The 16,903-nt window shown below is 43.2% G+C and overlaps 1 protein-coding gene across 4 annotated transcripts in view; it reads right to left on the reverse strand.

Moving 5' to 3' along the window:
• LOC147202007 (myomegalin-like) overlaps positions 1-16,903 on the reverse strand; it is a 140,929-nt gene that overhangs the window by 71,509 nt on the left and 52,517 nt on the right. For 3 of the 4 annotated variants that reach the window (XM_086115972.1, XM_086115973.1, XM_086115970.1), the window contains exons 12-15: positions 11,085-11,199; positions 1,474-1,589; positions 1,162-1,328; positions 715-1,012 (exon numbers count right to left, since the gene is read on the reverse strand). In XM_086115972.1, the coding sequence (XP_085972098.1) occupies positions 715-1,012; positions 1,162-1,328; positions 1,474-1,589; positions 11,085-11,199 (696 nt within the window). The remainder of the gene's footprint in view (positions 1-714; positions 1,013-1,161; positions 1,329-1,473; positions 1,590-11,084; positions 11,200-16,903) is intronic. The other variant, XM_086115971.1, reaches the window with a different exon arrangement.

The raw sequence follows: 16,903 nt of genomic DNA on the forward strand, positions 1-16,903 counted from the left end.
TGTGGTGTGTTTACCTTTGTTCTAAAAATTTCACAATCCCAAGCTACATAACCGACAAGTTGTTTTTTTTCCTCAGTGTGTACTGCAATGATTTGTTAATTTATCCATCGATTATCCAAGCCGCGAGCAGCTCGGTAGTCCAGTGGTTAGCACGTCGACTTCACAGTGCAGGGGTAACCGGGTTTAATTCCAGCTCTGGCCTTCCTGTGTGGAGTTTGCATGTTCTCTCTGTGCTTGCGTGGGTTTTCTCCGGGTCCTCCTGTTTCCTCACACATTCCAAAAACATTCAAGGGAGGCTGATTGAACACTCCAAACTGTCCCTAGGTGTGAGTGTGAGCGCGAATGGTTGTTTGTGTCTGTGTGCCCTGCGATTGGCTGGCAACCGGGTTCTGGGTGTCCCCTGCCTACTGCCCGAAGACAGCTGGGATAGTCTCCAGCACCCCCCTGCGACCCTAGTGAGGATAAAGTGGTTCGGAAAATGAATGAATATCCAAACCGCTTATCCTCACGAGGGTTGCGGGCATGCTGGAGCTTATCCCAGCTGTCTTTGGGCAGGAGGCGGAGTTCATTCTGAACTGGTTGCCAGCCAATCGCAGCATTTATTGATTGATTGTAATGTGATCGCAACACATCATGTTTTGCTCACAAAAGCCAAACAATGGGGCCACACATATAACACACACTCTGGATACTGACACGGTTATAGTCGCATACCTTTGATGAGTTGGTGACTTGATAAAGGCCATCAGACCTATTGACTTCTGTCATCTTTTCTTGATCATCTGTTTGGAATTTGATGGATGAATGTTTACCCTCAGACAGAGAGTGTTGTTCATCCCAAGTGTCCCAAAATTCATAGCTGTCCTCTTCTTCCATGGTGACATCTATCTCCACTTCGTCCTTGTCATCCAACAGTCTCCCCTCATCATTATGTCCACTGTCATGCTGCCACATCTCATTTTGTGGTTGCTTTAAATATTTATTTTCAACATAAAGGGTCACCAGCGCTTTCCTTGAAAACAGATAGATACAGTAAACCCTTAAAAATAATAATTAGTCTCCGGTCTCACCAAAAACACCTTTTTATGTAATGTTTAGTTTCAAAATACAGAATATAGAAACTAATCAGGCTTCCAAATGCATGCTTTAAGTTTTTTATACCTGATCTGTGACAGTGAAGAGAAGCCAATCTTGTTCAAATGATCCTTTAACTCTCCCAGCTCTTTTTCCATCACTCTTTTCTGCTCCACCAGTTGTTTGACCTCTGTGAGGCTTTGAGTGGCACTCCAATTGTTGTGGAGTGCAACTTTGAGTCGACCCTGAGAAGCCTGACCACAAAAATTCTGATTTATCATGACAGATTCATATCATTGTTACCACTCAAATTGGAAGAATGATTACCCAGATGAAATTAAGAAATTAAATGAATATTTCAAATGTGTTTCACAGAATCAAGAGTATATTTGCGGATACCTTGGTGTTGACCAGCGGCTGAAACATTAGTTTAGACTTCTCTTGATGAAGACTCCCACAGCCCTTAGTATTTGGATCCTCATCAGCATCACCTTCACCATTTGAACTGAGTTCTACTGGAAGCAGAAAGTTTAGAAGCATTATGGCTCAAAATAAATAAATAAGAGAACGATATTTAAAATGAAACCCTGATGCTCCTCCAAGCTTACTTATGTTGACAGCCTGTCTCATTATCATTCAGCCCATATTCTAGTTCAGTTGATATAGTTCATATCATTGATTATATTACGATTTTATGTTCATTTGTACTGTATTTACTGTACACATAGTATCACTAGACGATTGCACTGTAATGAAGTAGATGGACATGGAAATGTTTTGTTGTTGCACAATGCTATCGTTTTCAGGGATCTTATGTGATAAATTGGCATGACACTTTACTATCAAAATAGTGTAAAACTCTTTTAGATTTCCTAAATAACATAATCCATTAACCAAGACAGAAATATCTAATATTCGTTCAAAAATAGATCATTAACCCACTTTTAAATAGCTGGGGGCGGGGGGGGGGGGGGTTATAATTATTTTGCTGTTTAGGGAGCAATTTATTTGAATATCTTCTTTGAGACTGAAATCACATTCCTTATAAACACCACTAAATTGCGTGCAGTAAACCAAAAAAGACCTATCATTAGTGTACAAGTGAAGCACAAGACAGGCGAAGACCAGGGGTAGTCTGATCCGATCCACGGTATCGGCATCGAGTTCAATGCATGCCAAAATGACTGGATCAGTATCTTTCCATCCATTATCCACCATTTATCCGGTTGGTCACAGAGCCAGGGGCTTCAACAGGAAAGCCAAAAAATCCCTTTATCCACCCACTTCTTCCAACTCTCCTGAAGGGATACCAAGGTGTTCTCAGTCGAGCTGGGAGACATTGTCTCTCCAGGGTGTCCTAGGTCATCCCTGGGGCCTCCTGCCGATGGGACATGCCCGGAACACCTCACCGGGGAGATGTCCATGAGGCATCAATGCGGAGGAGCAACGGTTCAACTCTGAGTCCTTCCTGGATGACGAAGCTTCTCACCCTATCTCTAAGGGAGAGTACTGACACCCTGCCGAGAGAACTTATTTTGGCCGCTTGTCTCCGGGATGTTTCAGTCACGACCACATCTCATGACCATAGCTGAGGGAAGGAATATAGCTAAACAGGTAATTCGAGAGCTTCGCCTTTTGGGTCAATTCCTTCAACACAATACACAGTCCACATCAGAGCAGACACTGCACCAATGTGCCTGTCAATGTCACGCTCCCTTTTATATTCGTGAACAAGACCCCAAGGTATTCGAAATTCCCCACTTGGGGCAGGATCTCATCCCCGACCTGGAGAGGGCACTTCACCCTTTTCGGATTGAGGACAAATGTCCTCAGCTTCCCCTGGGATGTGGGTAAAGTTCTGCCAAAGTTGGGAATTGAAACGCTGACAGGGGATTCTACCAAACGTTCCGAGCACACCATCACAATAGATAAGGGTCTAGTGGACATGTTCCCCTAACAACGGAGCCAACACACCACCAGGTGTTGATCAGTTGACAGCTCCACCAGTCGCTTTACCAGATTGTCCAAAACAAGAGACCGCAAATTAAATGACTTGATTAGTCATTCATTGGCCTGCAGTCGAGGGTGTCCCATTTACAAATGCACATATGTATGTACACCGTAATGTTTGAACATGATTTTCTTTATGGACAATCCGTGATGAGCACAGAAATCAAGTAACAAAACGCCACCCTGGTTCCATCCCCCCATGCAAAAGCGGAGAGAGGCTCCCCTCTCATTGACCAGGGTGAACACCATCGTACAGCCGCCAAGCCAGGGGACAATAAGTATGCCCATACCTGTTTGACGTCTTTCACCTAGGGCAACTCCAGAGTGGAAGGGTGTCCGACCTCTCTCAAGAAGACTGGTACCAGAGCCAAAGCTGTGTGTGGAGGCAAGCCCGACTACATCCAGTTGAAACTTGACTGCCTCACACACCAGCTCGGGCTCCTTCAAATTGTTTTTATTACAACCAGTCTGATCCAATCTATCAGCAAAAACTCACCACAGGCTAGCTAGCGTCTAAGTTTTCCTCATACCAGAATTACTATTTTTGCTTCCGTGTCTAGAAATCATGTGAAATGTAGTCCAACTAACATATTGCTAGAATCAGATAAACACAAGCTGAGCGTTTCTGGCTCGCATTTACTATCTTACAACAATGTTCCAACCTGCGCAAGGTAGATGACACAATCAGCATCCAATGACAGCTCAGAGCCAACAACACAAAAAAACAGTTACAACAATTTTTAGGGTTTGCACATTTCTATAGAAGATTTATCCTTAATTATAGTCAAAAGGTAACACCTCTGATCCAGTTGAACTCAAGTAAGACCACATTCACCTGGACTCCTAGCGCAGGGATGGCATTTAATGAATTTAAGACCTTATTTACTAATCTACCAGTGTTGATCCATCTTAACCCCGATCTTCCTTTTGTGGTCAAGGTTTCAGGAGTGGGGGCAGTCACAGCGATCTCCAGTCAACTAGAGACTCCACCCCTGTGCCTTCTTCTCTTGTCGAGTAAGTCCACTACGACGTGGTAAACTGTGAACTACTAACTTTTGTACTGGCACTCCAAGAGTGGCGACACTGGCTGGCAGGAGCCAAGAAATAATTCACAATATACACTGATCACAAGAATCTGTGGTAAATCTGCTCTGCCATGAGGTTGAACTCCTGACAAGCACAGTGGGAACAGGTCTTTGCACGAATCGACTTTGTCTTAACCTTTCACAATGGTTCTAAGAAACAGAAACCAGATGCTCTCTCCAGACTCCATGACGCTGCAGTAGACACTAACAAGACTGAGCCCATTCTACCTCATCACCACATTGTGGGAGCGCTGCGATTGGAGATTGAAAAGATCATTATCAAGGCCTTGGAAATTTTGAAAATAGACAATTATTTGTGCCTGCGGCAGTACGCTCAGAGGTATTACTGTGGGGCCACACTTCCAAGATTGCCTGTCATCCTGGTATTAACCGCACCCACACTGTCATTACCCAGCGATTTTGGTGGCCAGACTTTAAGAAAGACGATACAGACTTCGTTGGGGCCTGCAAAGCCTGTGCCTGTGGGAAATCCTCCCGTCAACCTCCTGCTGGTCTACTGTGGCCATTAACGATCTCGTCTCGTCCCTGGTCACACATCTCATTGGACTTCATAAGGATGTCATAAGGGAATTCAGTCATACTTATTGTGGTCAACCAGTTCTCTAAAATGGCCCACTTCTCTCCAAGCTCCCGTCGGAACTAGAAAGTGCTCAACTGCTCATCAGGCACATGTTCCGCTTCCGTAGTATTTCCGTGGACTTGGTCTCTGACTGAGGTCCACAGTTTGTATCCCAGGTCTGGAGGAAGTTCTGTAGGACACTGGGAGCGGCTATTTTCGTTATTTATTTCCTTGCCTTCTGCAAGAGCTTTTTGTTTATGTTTTTCCTGGCTTTTTTGACCAGCGATCTAATTTGTAGTTTGTTGGTTTCATGTTTTTTCTGTAATAACGTTTTTTCAATAAGATTATTGTGTCTCAGTCAACATCTGCATCCATTCCGGATTACTCCAGAATATTACAGGCATAAGAGTAGCATTAAACAAAAAAAGCAAAAAAAGCAACAAACATAAAAACATACGTGAAGTGCTGCAGTTAAAATATACCACCTTCTGTCCAGTAAAGCGCTTTGTGCATTCAGTTAGTTAGTCACAGTTGGGACAGGGAGGGGTAAAAGTTCTCCTCCTCCGCTGTGTTCTACAATGCAGATCTAGCAGCCTGCGCCCTGATGGAAACCACATTGAATGTAGTGTTTGTGAGGGGGTCATGCAAGATTCTGTGAGCAGAGTGGAAGGTTTGATGCCTGCACAAGCAGATAGAGCTCTAGGACGGTTCCAATATTTTTTTCTTTAGCGGCACTAAGTAGGTGAGTGATAGTGTACCTAATAATGTTGCTCAAATGGTCTGTAAAATACAGTAGACAGGACCTCTGTGTGATTGATTTCCTCCTTCCTTTAGGGGACCAGAAGAGTTGTTGGAAAGCTTAATGTGGTGTTTTTAGATGTCGGTATCAAGCATACAACATCCAAATATTATTGACAACTTTTACAGGGACAAAATAAATCAGATTGGTGTTGGCTAATGCTAGAAGCAGCAACATTGGTGTCGGATATGAAAACTACATCTACCTCTATTTCTTCCAGTGGTGGTGCAGGAAACATTGAAATGTGAAAATGAGTTTCAAATTCAGAGTATTTAATCTGATGTTTCCAATGTGTTTCAATTTGTGAATCTTCTAAATCTCCTGCTGGATTGTCTTTATTTATTTATTTTTAATATAGCTTTCCTTTGTCAGACACAAGGCGGTGAAGGGACATATGGAACAGTGCTCATCTGGGGTAACTAACTATATGTCTTAAAACAGGCTTTAGTGTGCTTATGTGTTCAATTTTTTAAATGTGCATTAGCATCTAACAGTACAAAGAAGTTTAGTGAACTAATCATTTCTATTTTAATGTCCAACAGATAATTCTGAGTTTTAGGTCAGCAAGTAACTAAGTGATGTAGGAATGACTGTAAAGCAAAAACGTAGGGACATGTGTTTCAATATTTTTTTTTAATTTCAACAATTTACAATTTACATTAATTTGTTCAAAGATAACAGATAAATCCAAATAACAGCACAAAGGAGTATGTCTCACTGTGCTCCATCAGCTGTTGGCCATATCCATATTCATTTAACCAAGCTAAAACATCATAACACAAACAGCTGTAAACTGAATATTTTGTTCAGTTATCTCACAGGTCTTCAATGCTGTCACTCGCAGGATGCTCTCCTGCCTGTTTTCCATCTCCTCCTGCTGCGGCACACCTCATTCAAATGATGAGATAATCAGCAAGGTCTGCAAAAGCTGGATAACCTGATCATTTGAATCAGGTGTGTTGCTGCAGGGAGAGATGGAAAGAGGTAGGGCAGTTGCCCTTGAGGGACAGTGGCCCATGAGGAACAGTGTAAAAGATCCTTGAGTTATCGGAATGAGAAATACAAAATTTCACATCGAAGCTCACCCACCCTACACACAAGTACAAACCCAATTCCAATGTAGTTGGGGTGTTGTGTTAACGACAGGCCCAAATCCAACATCGAATGCAAGTGACCTTCAATTCCTCAGGTGGCATTGCATCAAAAACCAACATCAATGTTGAAAGGATATGGGCTCAGGAACACTTCAGAACACTAATGTCAGTAAATAAAGTTCGCCGCCACATCCGTAATTGCAACGATACAATTCAAGCAAAAGCCATTTACCAACAACACACCGCAACACCACTGGCTTCTCTGTGCCCAAGCTCATCAAAGATGGTCGGAATACAAAGTAGAAAAGTGTTCACTGGTCTGATGAGTTCACATTTTTAATTGCTTTTAGATATTGTTATGCCATGTTCTCAGGGCCAAAGAGGAAAAGAACGGTCCAGATTGTTATGGACGCAGAGTTGAAAAGGCAGCATCATTGATGGTATGGGATTGTGTTTGTGCCAATGGCATGGGTAACGTTCACATCTGTGAAGGCACCATTAAAGGTGAAATGTCCATACAGGTTTCTGCAACAAATGCCGCATACACGACACAAATGGTCACCGTGCGTAGAATTCCACACACATCATCTTTCGTGCTTGGTCTGTTTTGTTAGTTTGAATGAACTTTTATGCTAATTAATGTCCTTCCGAATTTACTTTAAACGAACATACCGTCCGAGGTACAGGGTCTTCTAAAGTTAAAGTCACTATTTTGATTACCTAGACAAAAAAGTTTTTTTGTCACATATTCATTGTAACAACACTGTCGCCTCCCCCACTTTGATCTTGCACCACACGCTCCAGCCATGACCAGCCGCAACTCTTTACAGGAATTTTAGCATATTTATAGATGAAGGTAAGACTTGGTGTACGAACAAATACAGCTACGTTTTAAGTATTGTCGCCAGTTATGCCACAGACATGGAGATGTTTTCACTGCTGATTGATTGTCTAATGTTTTGAGCAAATGCCATTCATTCATTGTCTGCTGGACCAATAACAGTGACATGTATGACATGTATAAATCCGTGGTCGTGCATCAATCCACTGTGAATGTATCGAGAGATTGGCGGCCCGGAAGAACACACTGGACATTTATTCACATTATCCACGTCTTCAAAAACCCGTGTATATAGTCATGCAGGTGAGACTGACGACACCAAGTGGACAACAATGATACATGCAACTCAAACGGAAAGGAACAAGGCAGTGGGGCTCAGATTTTCTTACACCAAGTACCACCTTTCTTCATGTACCATAATCATGACGAAAAATATAATAAAGTGTGGACAAGACCTAAGTGTTCATTCAAAAAAGATACAAAGCTTTCGTTCCTAAAACAGTCATGTAAGATCCAACACATTATGTTTGAGCAGTGATTCTATCGTAGGGAGCCCAGGGTGGCATGGAAGAAGAAAAATTATGCGCTCCTCGCAATCATTGCGAGATAAAGCAAAGGCTTTTTTGTGAAGGAACAATTTATTTCAATGGGCTTTCGGGTCATCTAACCTATTTTATCTTATTTTAAAAATGAATCTAAAACTAATCTTTCCAAGTCCTCCTCCATGACTGTTCGTCTTCAACGCACTGCCGTGCGTGAAAAGGATGTCCATTGGAGGGTACAGTCGCCACACTGACCTGGAAGTACATACTTGTTCATACAAAAAAATGCCTTCCTTCACAAAGATTTGCGTTCCTCGCAGCAATAATTGCGAATGAATCAGAGGCAATTGCTCTAAGACCACAAGGGAAGAAGCTCAGCTTCCCCTGAATTGTCAAAAAAAATAAGTGATCAAATATGTGTGTACATACAATTGTGTGTACACGTCATTGACTAAATATGCGCTACAACGCGCTAAACTTTTGTTCCGAATCAGCTTCTTATTACTGGTTACGACGTGACTCTCTTCTCAATCATTCCCTCAGCTTCACTGTGCTTTAAACTGTGTGGACGCTGGGCGTCTCGAGAGTTCAGTGTCACGTTGCGAGGTGGTGGTGGACCCCAAAAAGCAGGCAGGAGGGAGGAGCAGGGTGTATTTGAAGAATTGTATTTAAAACAAAGAAAACTAAATCCCAAGCACACAAAGTCCAAAGTATCAAACAAAAACCATGACTAAAGCTAAAACATAACAATTAACTAAACATGACAGAAACTAAGAGCAAACAGCAACACACATGACAGTAGCAAGAAGCCACAATGACCCGACACCGAGTGTTCGGGCAGGAGTCCTTTTATACAACTAATTACCAAATGACCAACAGGTGCGCAGCTGCCGGGGGAGCCCTACAGTGCCACCTGTTGGTCCCTAAACCGAATCAGCACATTCAGAGCCCGTTGTCCCAATGCATTGAAACGAGACGAGTCATTGGATAAATGCTGGTTATGTCCCGCCCATAGGACGCTCAGCTTTTCTGCATGATGATTGGATGATCTGTCTGAGGCTGACTCTCTTTTTGATTGACAGCGAAATGAGCCAATCACCGATCTTTTGGTATAGGCATTCGTGGGAGCATTTTTCAATTCTCATTCTGTTCTGAGTTGAACTGGAGACTTCTTCTAATAATCTTAGCGACACTCTCTTTGTTGAAAACGACTAGTGACAGATTAATTTTTTTTCTGGTGGGTTTCATTGTACACAGATCATTTTCTTGAAAAGGAATGGAGAGTAGAATTCACGTTTTATTGTAGTTGCTTGTGTTCCCAGACTGACTTATATCACCACAGTTAAGACCCTGGAAAAGACGCCTTGTTGGTATGACAGGGTCACAGATCAGTTTCTTGAAAAGGAACGGAGAGTAGAATTCACGTATAAATAAACTGACACATTTTGTGATGTAGGCCGAAGTTGAGCTTCCCCTCCTTGACAGACCAACATCCGCCACTGGAATGAATGCATTTTTGTTTTTCTTTTTTCTGGGGATAGAATGCATTGTTGGTTTTTCTTCCTTGTTACGTTAGGAGCTCTGTACTACTGCATACTACTAGATCGAGTCTGAGAATACCAATTAATTTTAGGGCATTTTTTAAAACTTGATGTGATTTGTTTTTATTATTTATTCATTTATTTTACCCCAATAGTAAAACACATGACTAACTGCCAATCAGACAATGTTTGGGTTTAGTTCATAACATACTTTTGTGAGAACAACATAACTCAATTTTAATGAAAAAGAAAAACCACTATTGGGCAGACTTGAACTTAACTTGAACTTCAGACAGGCTATCATTGAACTCAAAACATCTTGGGAAATGACCAAACCTGGAAAACAGGTGAGCCATGATTGGTCATTACCTGAGCCCTTAGGCACCATGGTATCATTTTCAGTTGATAGCAAGTGGCAAAACGACTGCCCCCTGAGCTGGATAAAAACGTGGATTTTACTGCTTAATTCATATTACACAGATGCAATATTAACCAGAATACCATGTTTAGACAAGTGGGGGCAAACAGAACACATGATAAAAAACATGGTAAAGAACATGTTTGACTTGACTTCCCCTTTAATTTGTATGTGTGTCCCCCTCCCCCAATTTGATACATTTTTTGGTCATATGTAATGATTTTAAGTATCACATTTATTGAAAACTTGAACAATTGTACAGTTGAATAATTTTGATGTAGCAGTTTCAGTTAGGAAAAGCAATGCATCTGTGAATACTAAGAAAAATACACCACAATAGCCACAGCAGTCCATGCGGGTGAATTACACTCAACTCAACTCAACTGTATTTTCAGAGCACTTTAAAACAACCATCACTGTATACAAAGTGCTGTACATGGAGCAAATATCATATATACAACAACAAACAATAAAATAAATTAATAAGAAAGTATAAAGGGCAAAAAAACCCCCCAGTAAAACTAAAAATCAAGTCTGAGTCATGCTAAGTCAAAGCCAAAAAATATAAATTAGTTTTGAGACAAGTTTTAAAGATAGGCAGTGAGGGGGCTTGCAGAATGTTCAGTGGAAGGTCATTCCAAAGAGAAGAACCAGCAACGGAAAAGGCTCGGTCTCTTCTGAGCCTCGGCTTGGTTCTTGATACGTGTAATAATGTCCTGTCTGCAGACCTGAGGCACTGCGCAGGAGTGTCGGGGTGGAGGAGCTCAAAGACGTAACGTGGAGCGAGGCTATTTAAAGATTTGAAAACATTTTTTTTCCAATCAGTGTTTGGTGTTATGTAGAGAAAGGCGTAATACCTGTATACTGAGACCAATGTAAAGCATTGACGAATAGTGCTTTGATTTAAAATCAGGCGAGTTCCCCAAATTCTTGCTGTGAAAACAATGTTATTAACCCCTCAAGTTGTTGCTCATTGTTAGTAAATCAGAGGGGAAAAAAAGTTTCATTATTGAAATTAGTACAAAGATCCACCACCATCAAAGCTGCCAGCTGCTGGTGTAGTTGCCACTACAAAACCAGTCCCATGCTCTGATGCCCACCTCCAAACTCGAGCTGTCTGCTGCTGGGGCTTTCCCTCTGCACTTGAGTCTCCTCAGAAAGATTTTCCACAAGTGGGAGGTCAGAAGGAGGATCTACAATTTCCTGTTGGAGGTCCTGGAATCAACCCAAATGAAGACAAAACATATGTCACGTCATAGACAAACATCTCTATCTCTCTCTCTCTCTGCAGTAATTCACCCATTTAGATGGTTCATATTTGTTTTGCGGAACCATGATGTGACGTATCCATGAAATGAGGAGCTGGAGGAGTGTCGGCTCACGTCCCCAAAATATTTCAACATCTTCCCTCCTTGCTCTTCTTGAGCCCCGATATGCGGGACCATATTTACTTCTGTAAACGCTGCATCACGTGACGTCGTGCTTTGTGCGCATTCGTGTCATTTCACAGATGCATTCCGTTCACGTTAGACGTCACATTTGTTTCTATAAACCGAACAACGACATAATAATATTTGATTTAAAGTGTACCTGTGGTTGTCAGACGAAAAAAAATATATGGTTTATCAAGAAAAAAAAATGGACTCAAATGCATTTTGGTTACACTGCTTGTATGAACGCAAGCCTAGAATAGCTTGTGGGTCCTTTCTGTCCAAGACGTGATAGCAGCGAATGTGCACAGGCACATGCTCCTTCTTGGCACCTGGGAGCGAAGCTGTGATTGAGCGTCTCAGCTGTTCTTTTTTTTGGGGATATATATTTTTTTTCTTTGGGAGGGACGTCACTTGAGCTGCTGTCCTGCCGTCTGTCACAAGGCCCTGAAACAGGATCGCAGGAGCTGCAATTTGAAATTAATCGATCTTCAGTTCAAGTTTGGTTAAAGTCCTTTACACTGAATGACTATTATGCTTCACTTAACAAAGCCATATTTTCAAATCTCTGAAGGATGGCAAAGAAGATGCTGATGTTGTTTGGCTCGACCTACGTGTGTGAGCAGACATTCAGCCTCATGAACATCAACAAAGGACCGTCACAAATCCAACAAGATCAACACTTCAGAGCTGTCTGCTGGCGCCACAAGAAAGGTCGGGCTGAGGGCAGGGGGAACTAGTTTTCTGTCTCCCCACACATCCCAACTTTTATGATCACACTGATTCATACTGGATTTTGTCTACTTTCTGTTTTACATGGGGCGAGACTGTCCGCCTCTCATTTACATACTGCCTCTACATATTCAGTGATAATTTTACAGTTTACCACCAGCGAGTCCCTGGGACTCGCTGATCAGAAAAGTACGAGTCCCATTATGCATTTCGAGAGTGCCAAATTTTGAATTGTGAAATGGTCTACTTATTCAATTCATATCGTATGATAATAACACAAACAATAACATATACATACAATTATAAATAAATACTGCAAAAATTTAAATAATTCAGGAGCGGGCCTGAGGATTTCGGAAATTCACGGTAACCGTTTTTCAGTTCCATCGGATTACCCAATAGGAAACCATGAAAACTACTTTTGGGTTCCATAAACGTTCATCATGGGAACCCATTTTTCTATTTTGACTGATATTCATAATCAAGAATTCTGAAACTCAAAAGTATAATGTTTCAAGGGTAAATGTTTGAAAACTGCATTAACAATGAACATTCCATCAGTAGCTGTGTACTCCAGGTTTATTTAATAAAATAAATAGATCAAAATATGTTGTACTCATATGGCATCATGAATAAAACATACCACAAAATCTGAGTATTTTTTTCCAATCTCACACTGCAAAGATAATTTTACTGGTAATCATTAATACAGGTAAGTACTAATGTGGCTTGACATCCTCTTCCCAAAACGATGCATGTGGAATCTATAGTAAAACTCCTCTAGAAAGAAACCTACATGGGCGAAAATACCCCCTTATGTGAAAAAGTCTTTATGCATGAACGCAATTCCCATTCTCCGGCCCCCCATACGACGAAAAACCCGCCTGTTGCGTTATATGAAATCATTTTCTCTGCTCCAGCCTCGCGAAGACATTCACTACAACGAAGCCTTATCCAACAAGCTACCTCTACTGCTTTGTTCGAAAAAAGGCAACAGCAACCACCACACTGGTTTACATAGTGAACAATGTTTATTTCGGTCACAGCTGCGAGTTTCCTGGACTCAACATACTCATAGCTGCTCTGCCATTGGCTTACCGAGCATCATCCTGGCCTCCGATTGGCCAAGAGGGACCTCACTGTCTATGTGTCTATAAACGAACGTTTCCTCGAATGCTGTTATCATGCTAAAAACGCTTCGTAGTCCTCGATGGCCATAGTTAGCTCTCGAAGGCTAAAAACCTTCCGCTAACTGGAGCGCTAATGAGAGAGAAGCGCTCCATCGTCCATCCTCCAGCTCCGGAGCCTCCTCTTTTGGTCACTTTTTATCTTGGCCACCTTCCTTTCATCAATCATTTTCCAGGTGCTGTCTGTTATCCATCTTTCTGCCTATAACTGCTTCTGCAATCTCAGCTATGGCATGAAAAAACATACCCCACTGCTCCTCAATGTTTGCAAGGTGTTGTGGTACCTTGAGCTTCTTACTCAACTCGTCACAGAAGTTTTCTGAGATGTTGTTATTCTTCAGCTTGTCCACTGCGTAAGGTCTTTTGGGCAGCACCTTCTTCACCTTCAGCTTGATTTTACCCACCACAAGGAAGTGGTCTGAACCCACATCTGCACCTCTGTGGGAGCAAATGTCTAGCAATGACGAGCGCCACCTTGTGTTGACGCAGATGTAGTCCAGCTCGTTTCGGGTCCTACCACCAGGTCGAACCCAGGTCATCTTGTGGATCCGCTTGTGCTCAAAAAGGTTGTTGTCAATGCTGAGGCCATCGGTACTGGTTAGCATCAACAGTCTCTCCCCGTTGTCGTTCGTGGAACTTGCAGACCCATGTGGTCCAACTGTGGCATTAAGGCCTCTTCTGTCACAATCTAGTTTTGCGTTGAAGTCTCCAATCACCATCTTGATGTCATAACTGGGGATCTCTTCAAGCATGGTCTGGAGCTGGTTATAGACGGTGTCATTATCTTCCTCTGAGGTAACTTTGGTTGGGGCATAGACTTGCACAATGGTTACTTTGGCATATCTGGGATAGAGCCTTGATGTGATGATCCATTCATTCACCGGCTTTCATCCAACCAATGCTTGTGCCGCAATGCTGGAGAGGATGATGCCGACTCCATGGGAATGGTGGTCTTGCTTCCCAGAGTACAGAAAAGTTGCTCTGTCAACCATGAGGCGCCCTGCCCCATCCACCTCATTTCACAAACGCCTAAGATGTCCAGCCCACAGTCCCTCATATTCTTCAGCACCTGGTCTATGTGACCATACTGGAACAGTGTGCACATTACAGGTGCCTACTCTGGTGTTGGCTTTGGTTACGAAGATCAGGGTCATCAGGTGTCGGGCTTCCTGCTGGATTTCACCTGGCCCCTTCATTTAAACATCCAAGAATGTGCCATCTCTTCTTCGCCATGATTTACCGGAATGGCTTCCTCTCGTCATTTCTATTCAACACTATTTGGATTCTTTCCCCTGGATGGAAGTATGCACGGAAGCTAGTGACCCCACCATCACCCCCCTCCTTCTCGGCCATGGACTGATAAGCTGGGACTGTCTCCATGAGCAGACCTTGACGAAGCAGCTGTGGCCTGTTACAAAGACACAACCAGACAATCACACGCGCATACACATCCTTATCATCACCGCCTTCATTGTTCCTGGTTTTTCCCCGTGACGTGACCTGATCTGCTGTGCGCTGGATGGACTGGGAGCACGCCGGTCGGGCCGCGTCGCGCTCCCCCTCCCCCATCCATCCATCCCCTCATTACATGTTATGTCTTGTGACTTGTTGTAACTGTCATATGCTTTTGACGTGCAGGGTTTTTTTGTTCCAAGACTTAAATTATCCTCAGAAGAGGATAGTTCGAGCATGTTTTTTTCCCCTCTCCTTCCCTAGTGTTTACCTTCTCAACTAAGATCTCGGGGCGCTGTACATACGGTGAGTACCGACAGGCCCTTCGCACTGTATCCCATGTTCGTCATTGTTTTTCATGTTTCTTGTGCAAAACGTACCTGTTAAGTCCAAATTACCCCATGGGGATAAATAAAGTTTTCTGAATCTGAATCTGAGTAACGGGTTTTTGTTTTACAGGGTGAGGTTGTTAACCTCACACCCAAACCCCATCCTGGAGGACCAGTTAGATGCAGTTTAATGTCAGACGGACGTCATACCCAGAACCTCCCTGGGAGGCACCAGGACAATTATGTGCAATGAAAACAGAAAATATAAAGGATTCATTTATGTTTTACAGTTACGTGATTAATTGCTGTTGACACAGTATTTACACATTGTGATATCCCTCCAGGGCGGCCCGGTAGTCCAGTGGTTAGCACGTCGGCTTCGCAGTGCAGAGGTACCGGGTTCGATTCCAGCTCCGGCCTCCCTGTGTGGAGTTTGCATGTTCTCCCCGTGCCTGCGTGGGTTTTCTCCGGGTGCTCCGGTTTCCTCCCACATTCCGAAAACATGCATGGCAGGCGTATTGGACGCTCTAAATTGTCCCTAGGTGTGAGTGTGGGTGTGGATGGTTGTTCGTCTCTGTGTGCCCTGCAATTGGCTGGCAACTGATGCAGGGTGTCCCCCGCCTACTGCCCGGAGACGGCTGGGATAGGCTCCAGCACCCCCCGTGACCCTAGTGAGGATCAAGCGGTTCGGAAAATGGATGGATGGAGGGATGGATATCACATTCTGATATCCGAATTACCGTATTTTCACGACCATTCGACGCACCGTATGGTTGGGCGCAGTCTCATTAATGGGTGCTATTTCTGTATTTTACACATAGACAAAACGCACTGTATTATTGGGCGCGATTTTAAAGTGGTAAAACATACGCCAGTTTAAACATACGGCATGCATGCGCGCACGCTAAAAACACGTTAGCTTGTAGCATACGGTAGCATGCCAAGACATACAGATACAAGCTAAAAACACGTTTTTAAAAAGGCAACGAAGCAAAACGGAGTTCCGTTGTATTTTATTTAGCCATCGTACAATGTACTCACGTTTTTCGATCAATCATCACCCAGAAATCCATCAAAGTCCTCATCCTCTGCATCAGAATTGAACAATTATGCAAGTATCGGTAATCCATCAAAAACGCCGTGTTCCCTTTCGTTGTCAGTCACTCTCATTGCCATGTGGCTCCACAGAAATGATGCCGGCTTTGCCAAAAACTCGAACAACAGTGCAAGCAGACACGTTCGTCCAAGCAGCCACAATCCATTCGCAAATTGTGGCGTAACTCGCCCGGCGCTGCCTCTCACTCTTTGTAAAGTTGTGTTTGCCATCGATCATTCATTGTTCCCATGCCGCTCGCAACTTTACTTTGAACGCCCGGTTGATGCCGATGTCCAGCGGTTGGAGTTCTTTAGTCAAGCCTCCGGGAATAACGGCAAGCTCAGAGTTCATTTGCTTGACTTGGTTTTTCACCGCTGCTGTGAGATGGGCACGCATGCCAAAAGCATAACCGATGGCTTGAAGTTTGAACTGAGCTTCGTAGGCGTGTCTCTTTGTAGAATTTATTTTCGGGGGTTCTTAGAAACCAAAACCGAAGTTGTTTTGCAACAATGCACATAGCCACACTCTATACAGGTGTTGGTACCTGCTTGTAGCGTCGCTTTAGCGTCCACTTACACGCCCACCCTTCACTCATTGGCGGCCTGCTTCCCCGCATGCCTGTCACTCACGTCTGCCTTTTCTCTCTCTTTCTCTCCATATATGTATATATACACGCCCACCCTTCACTGATTG

Source organism: Hippocampus guttulatus, chromosome 7, assembly GCF_054856545.1.
Source record: "Hippocampus guttulatus isolate MCC_2025c chromosome 7, RoL_Hgut_1.0, whole genome shotgun sequence".
Lineage (NCBI taxonomy): Eukaryota > Metazoa > Chordata > Actinopteri > Syngnathiformes > Syngnathidae > Hippocampus > Hippocampus guttulatus.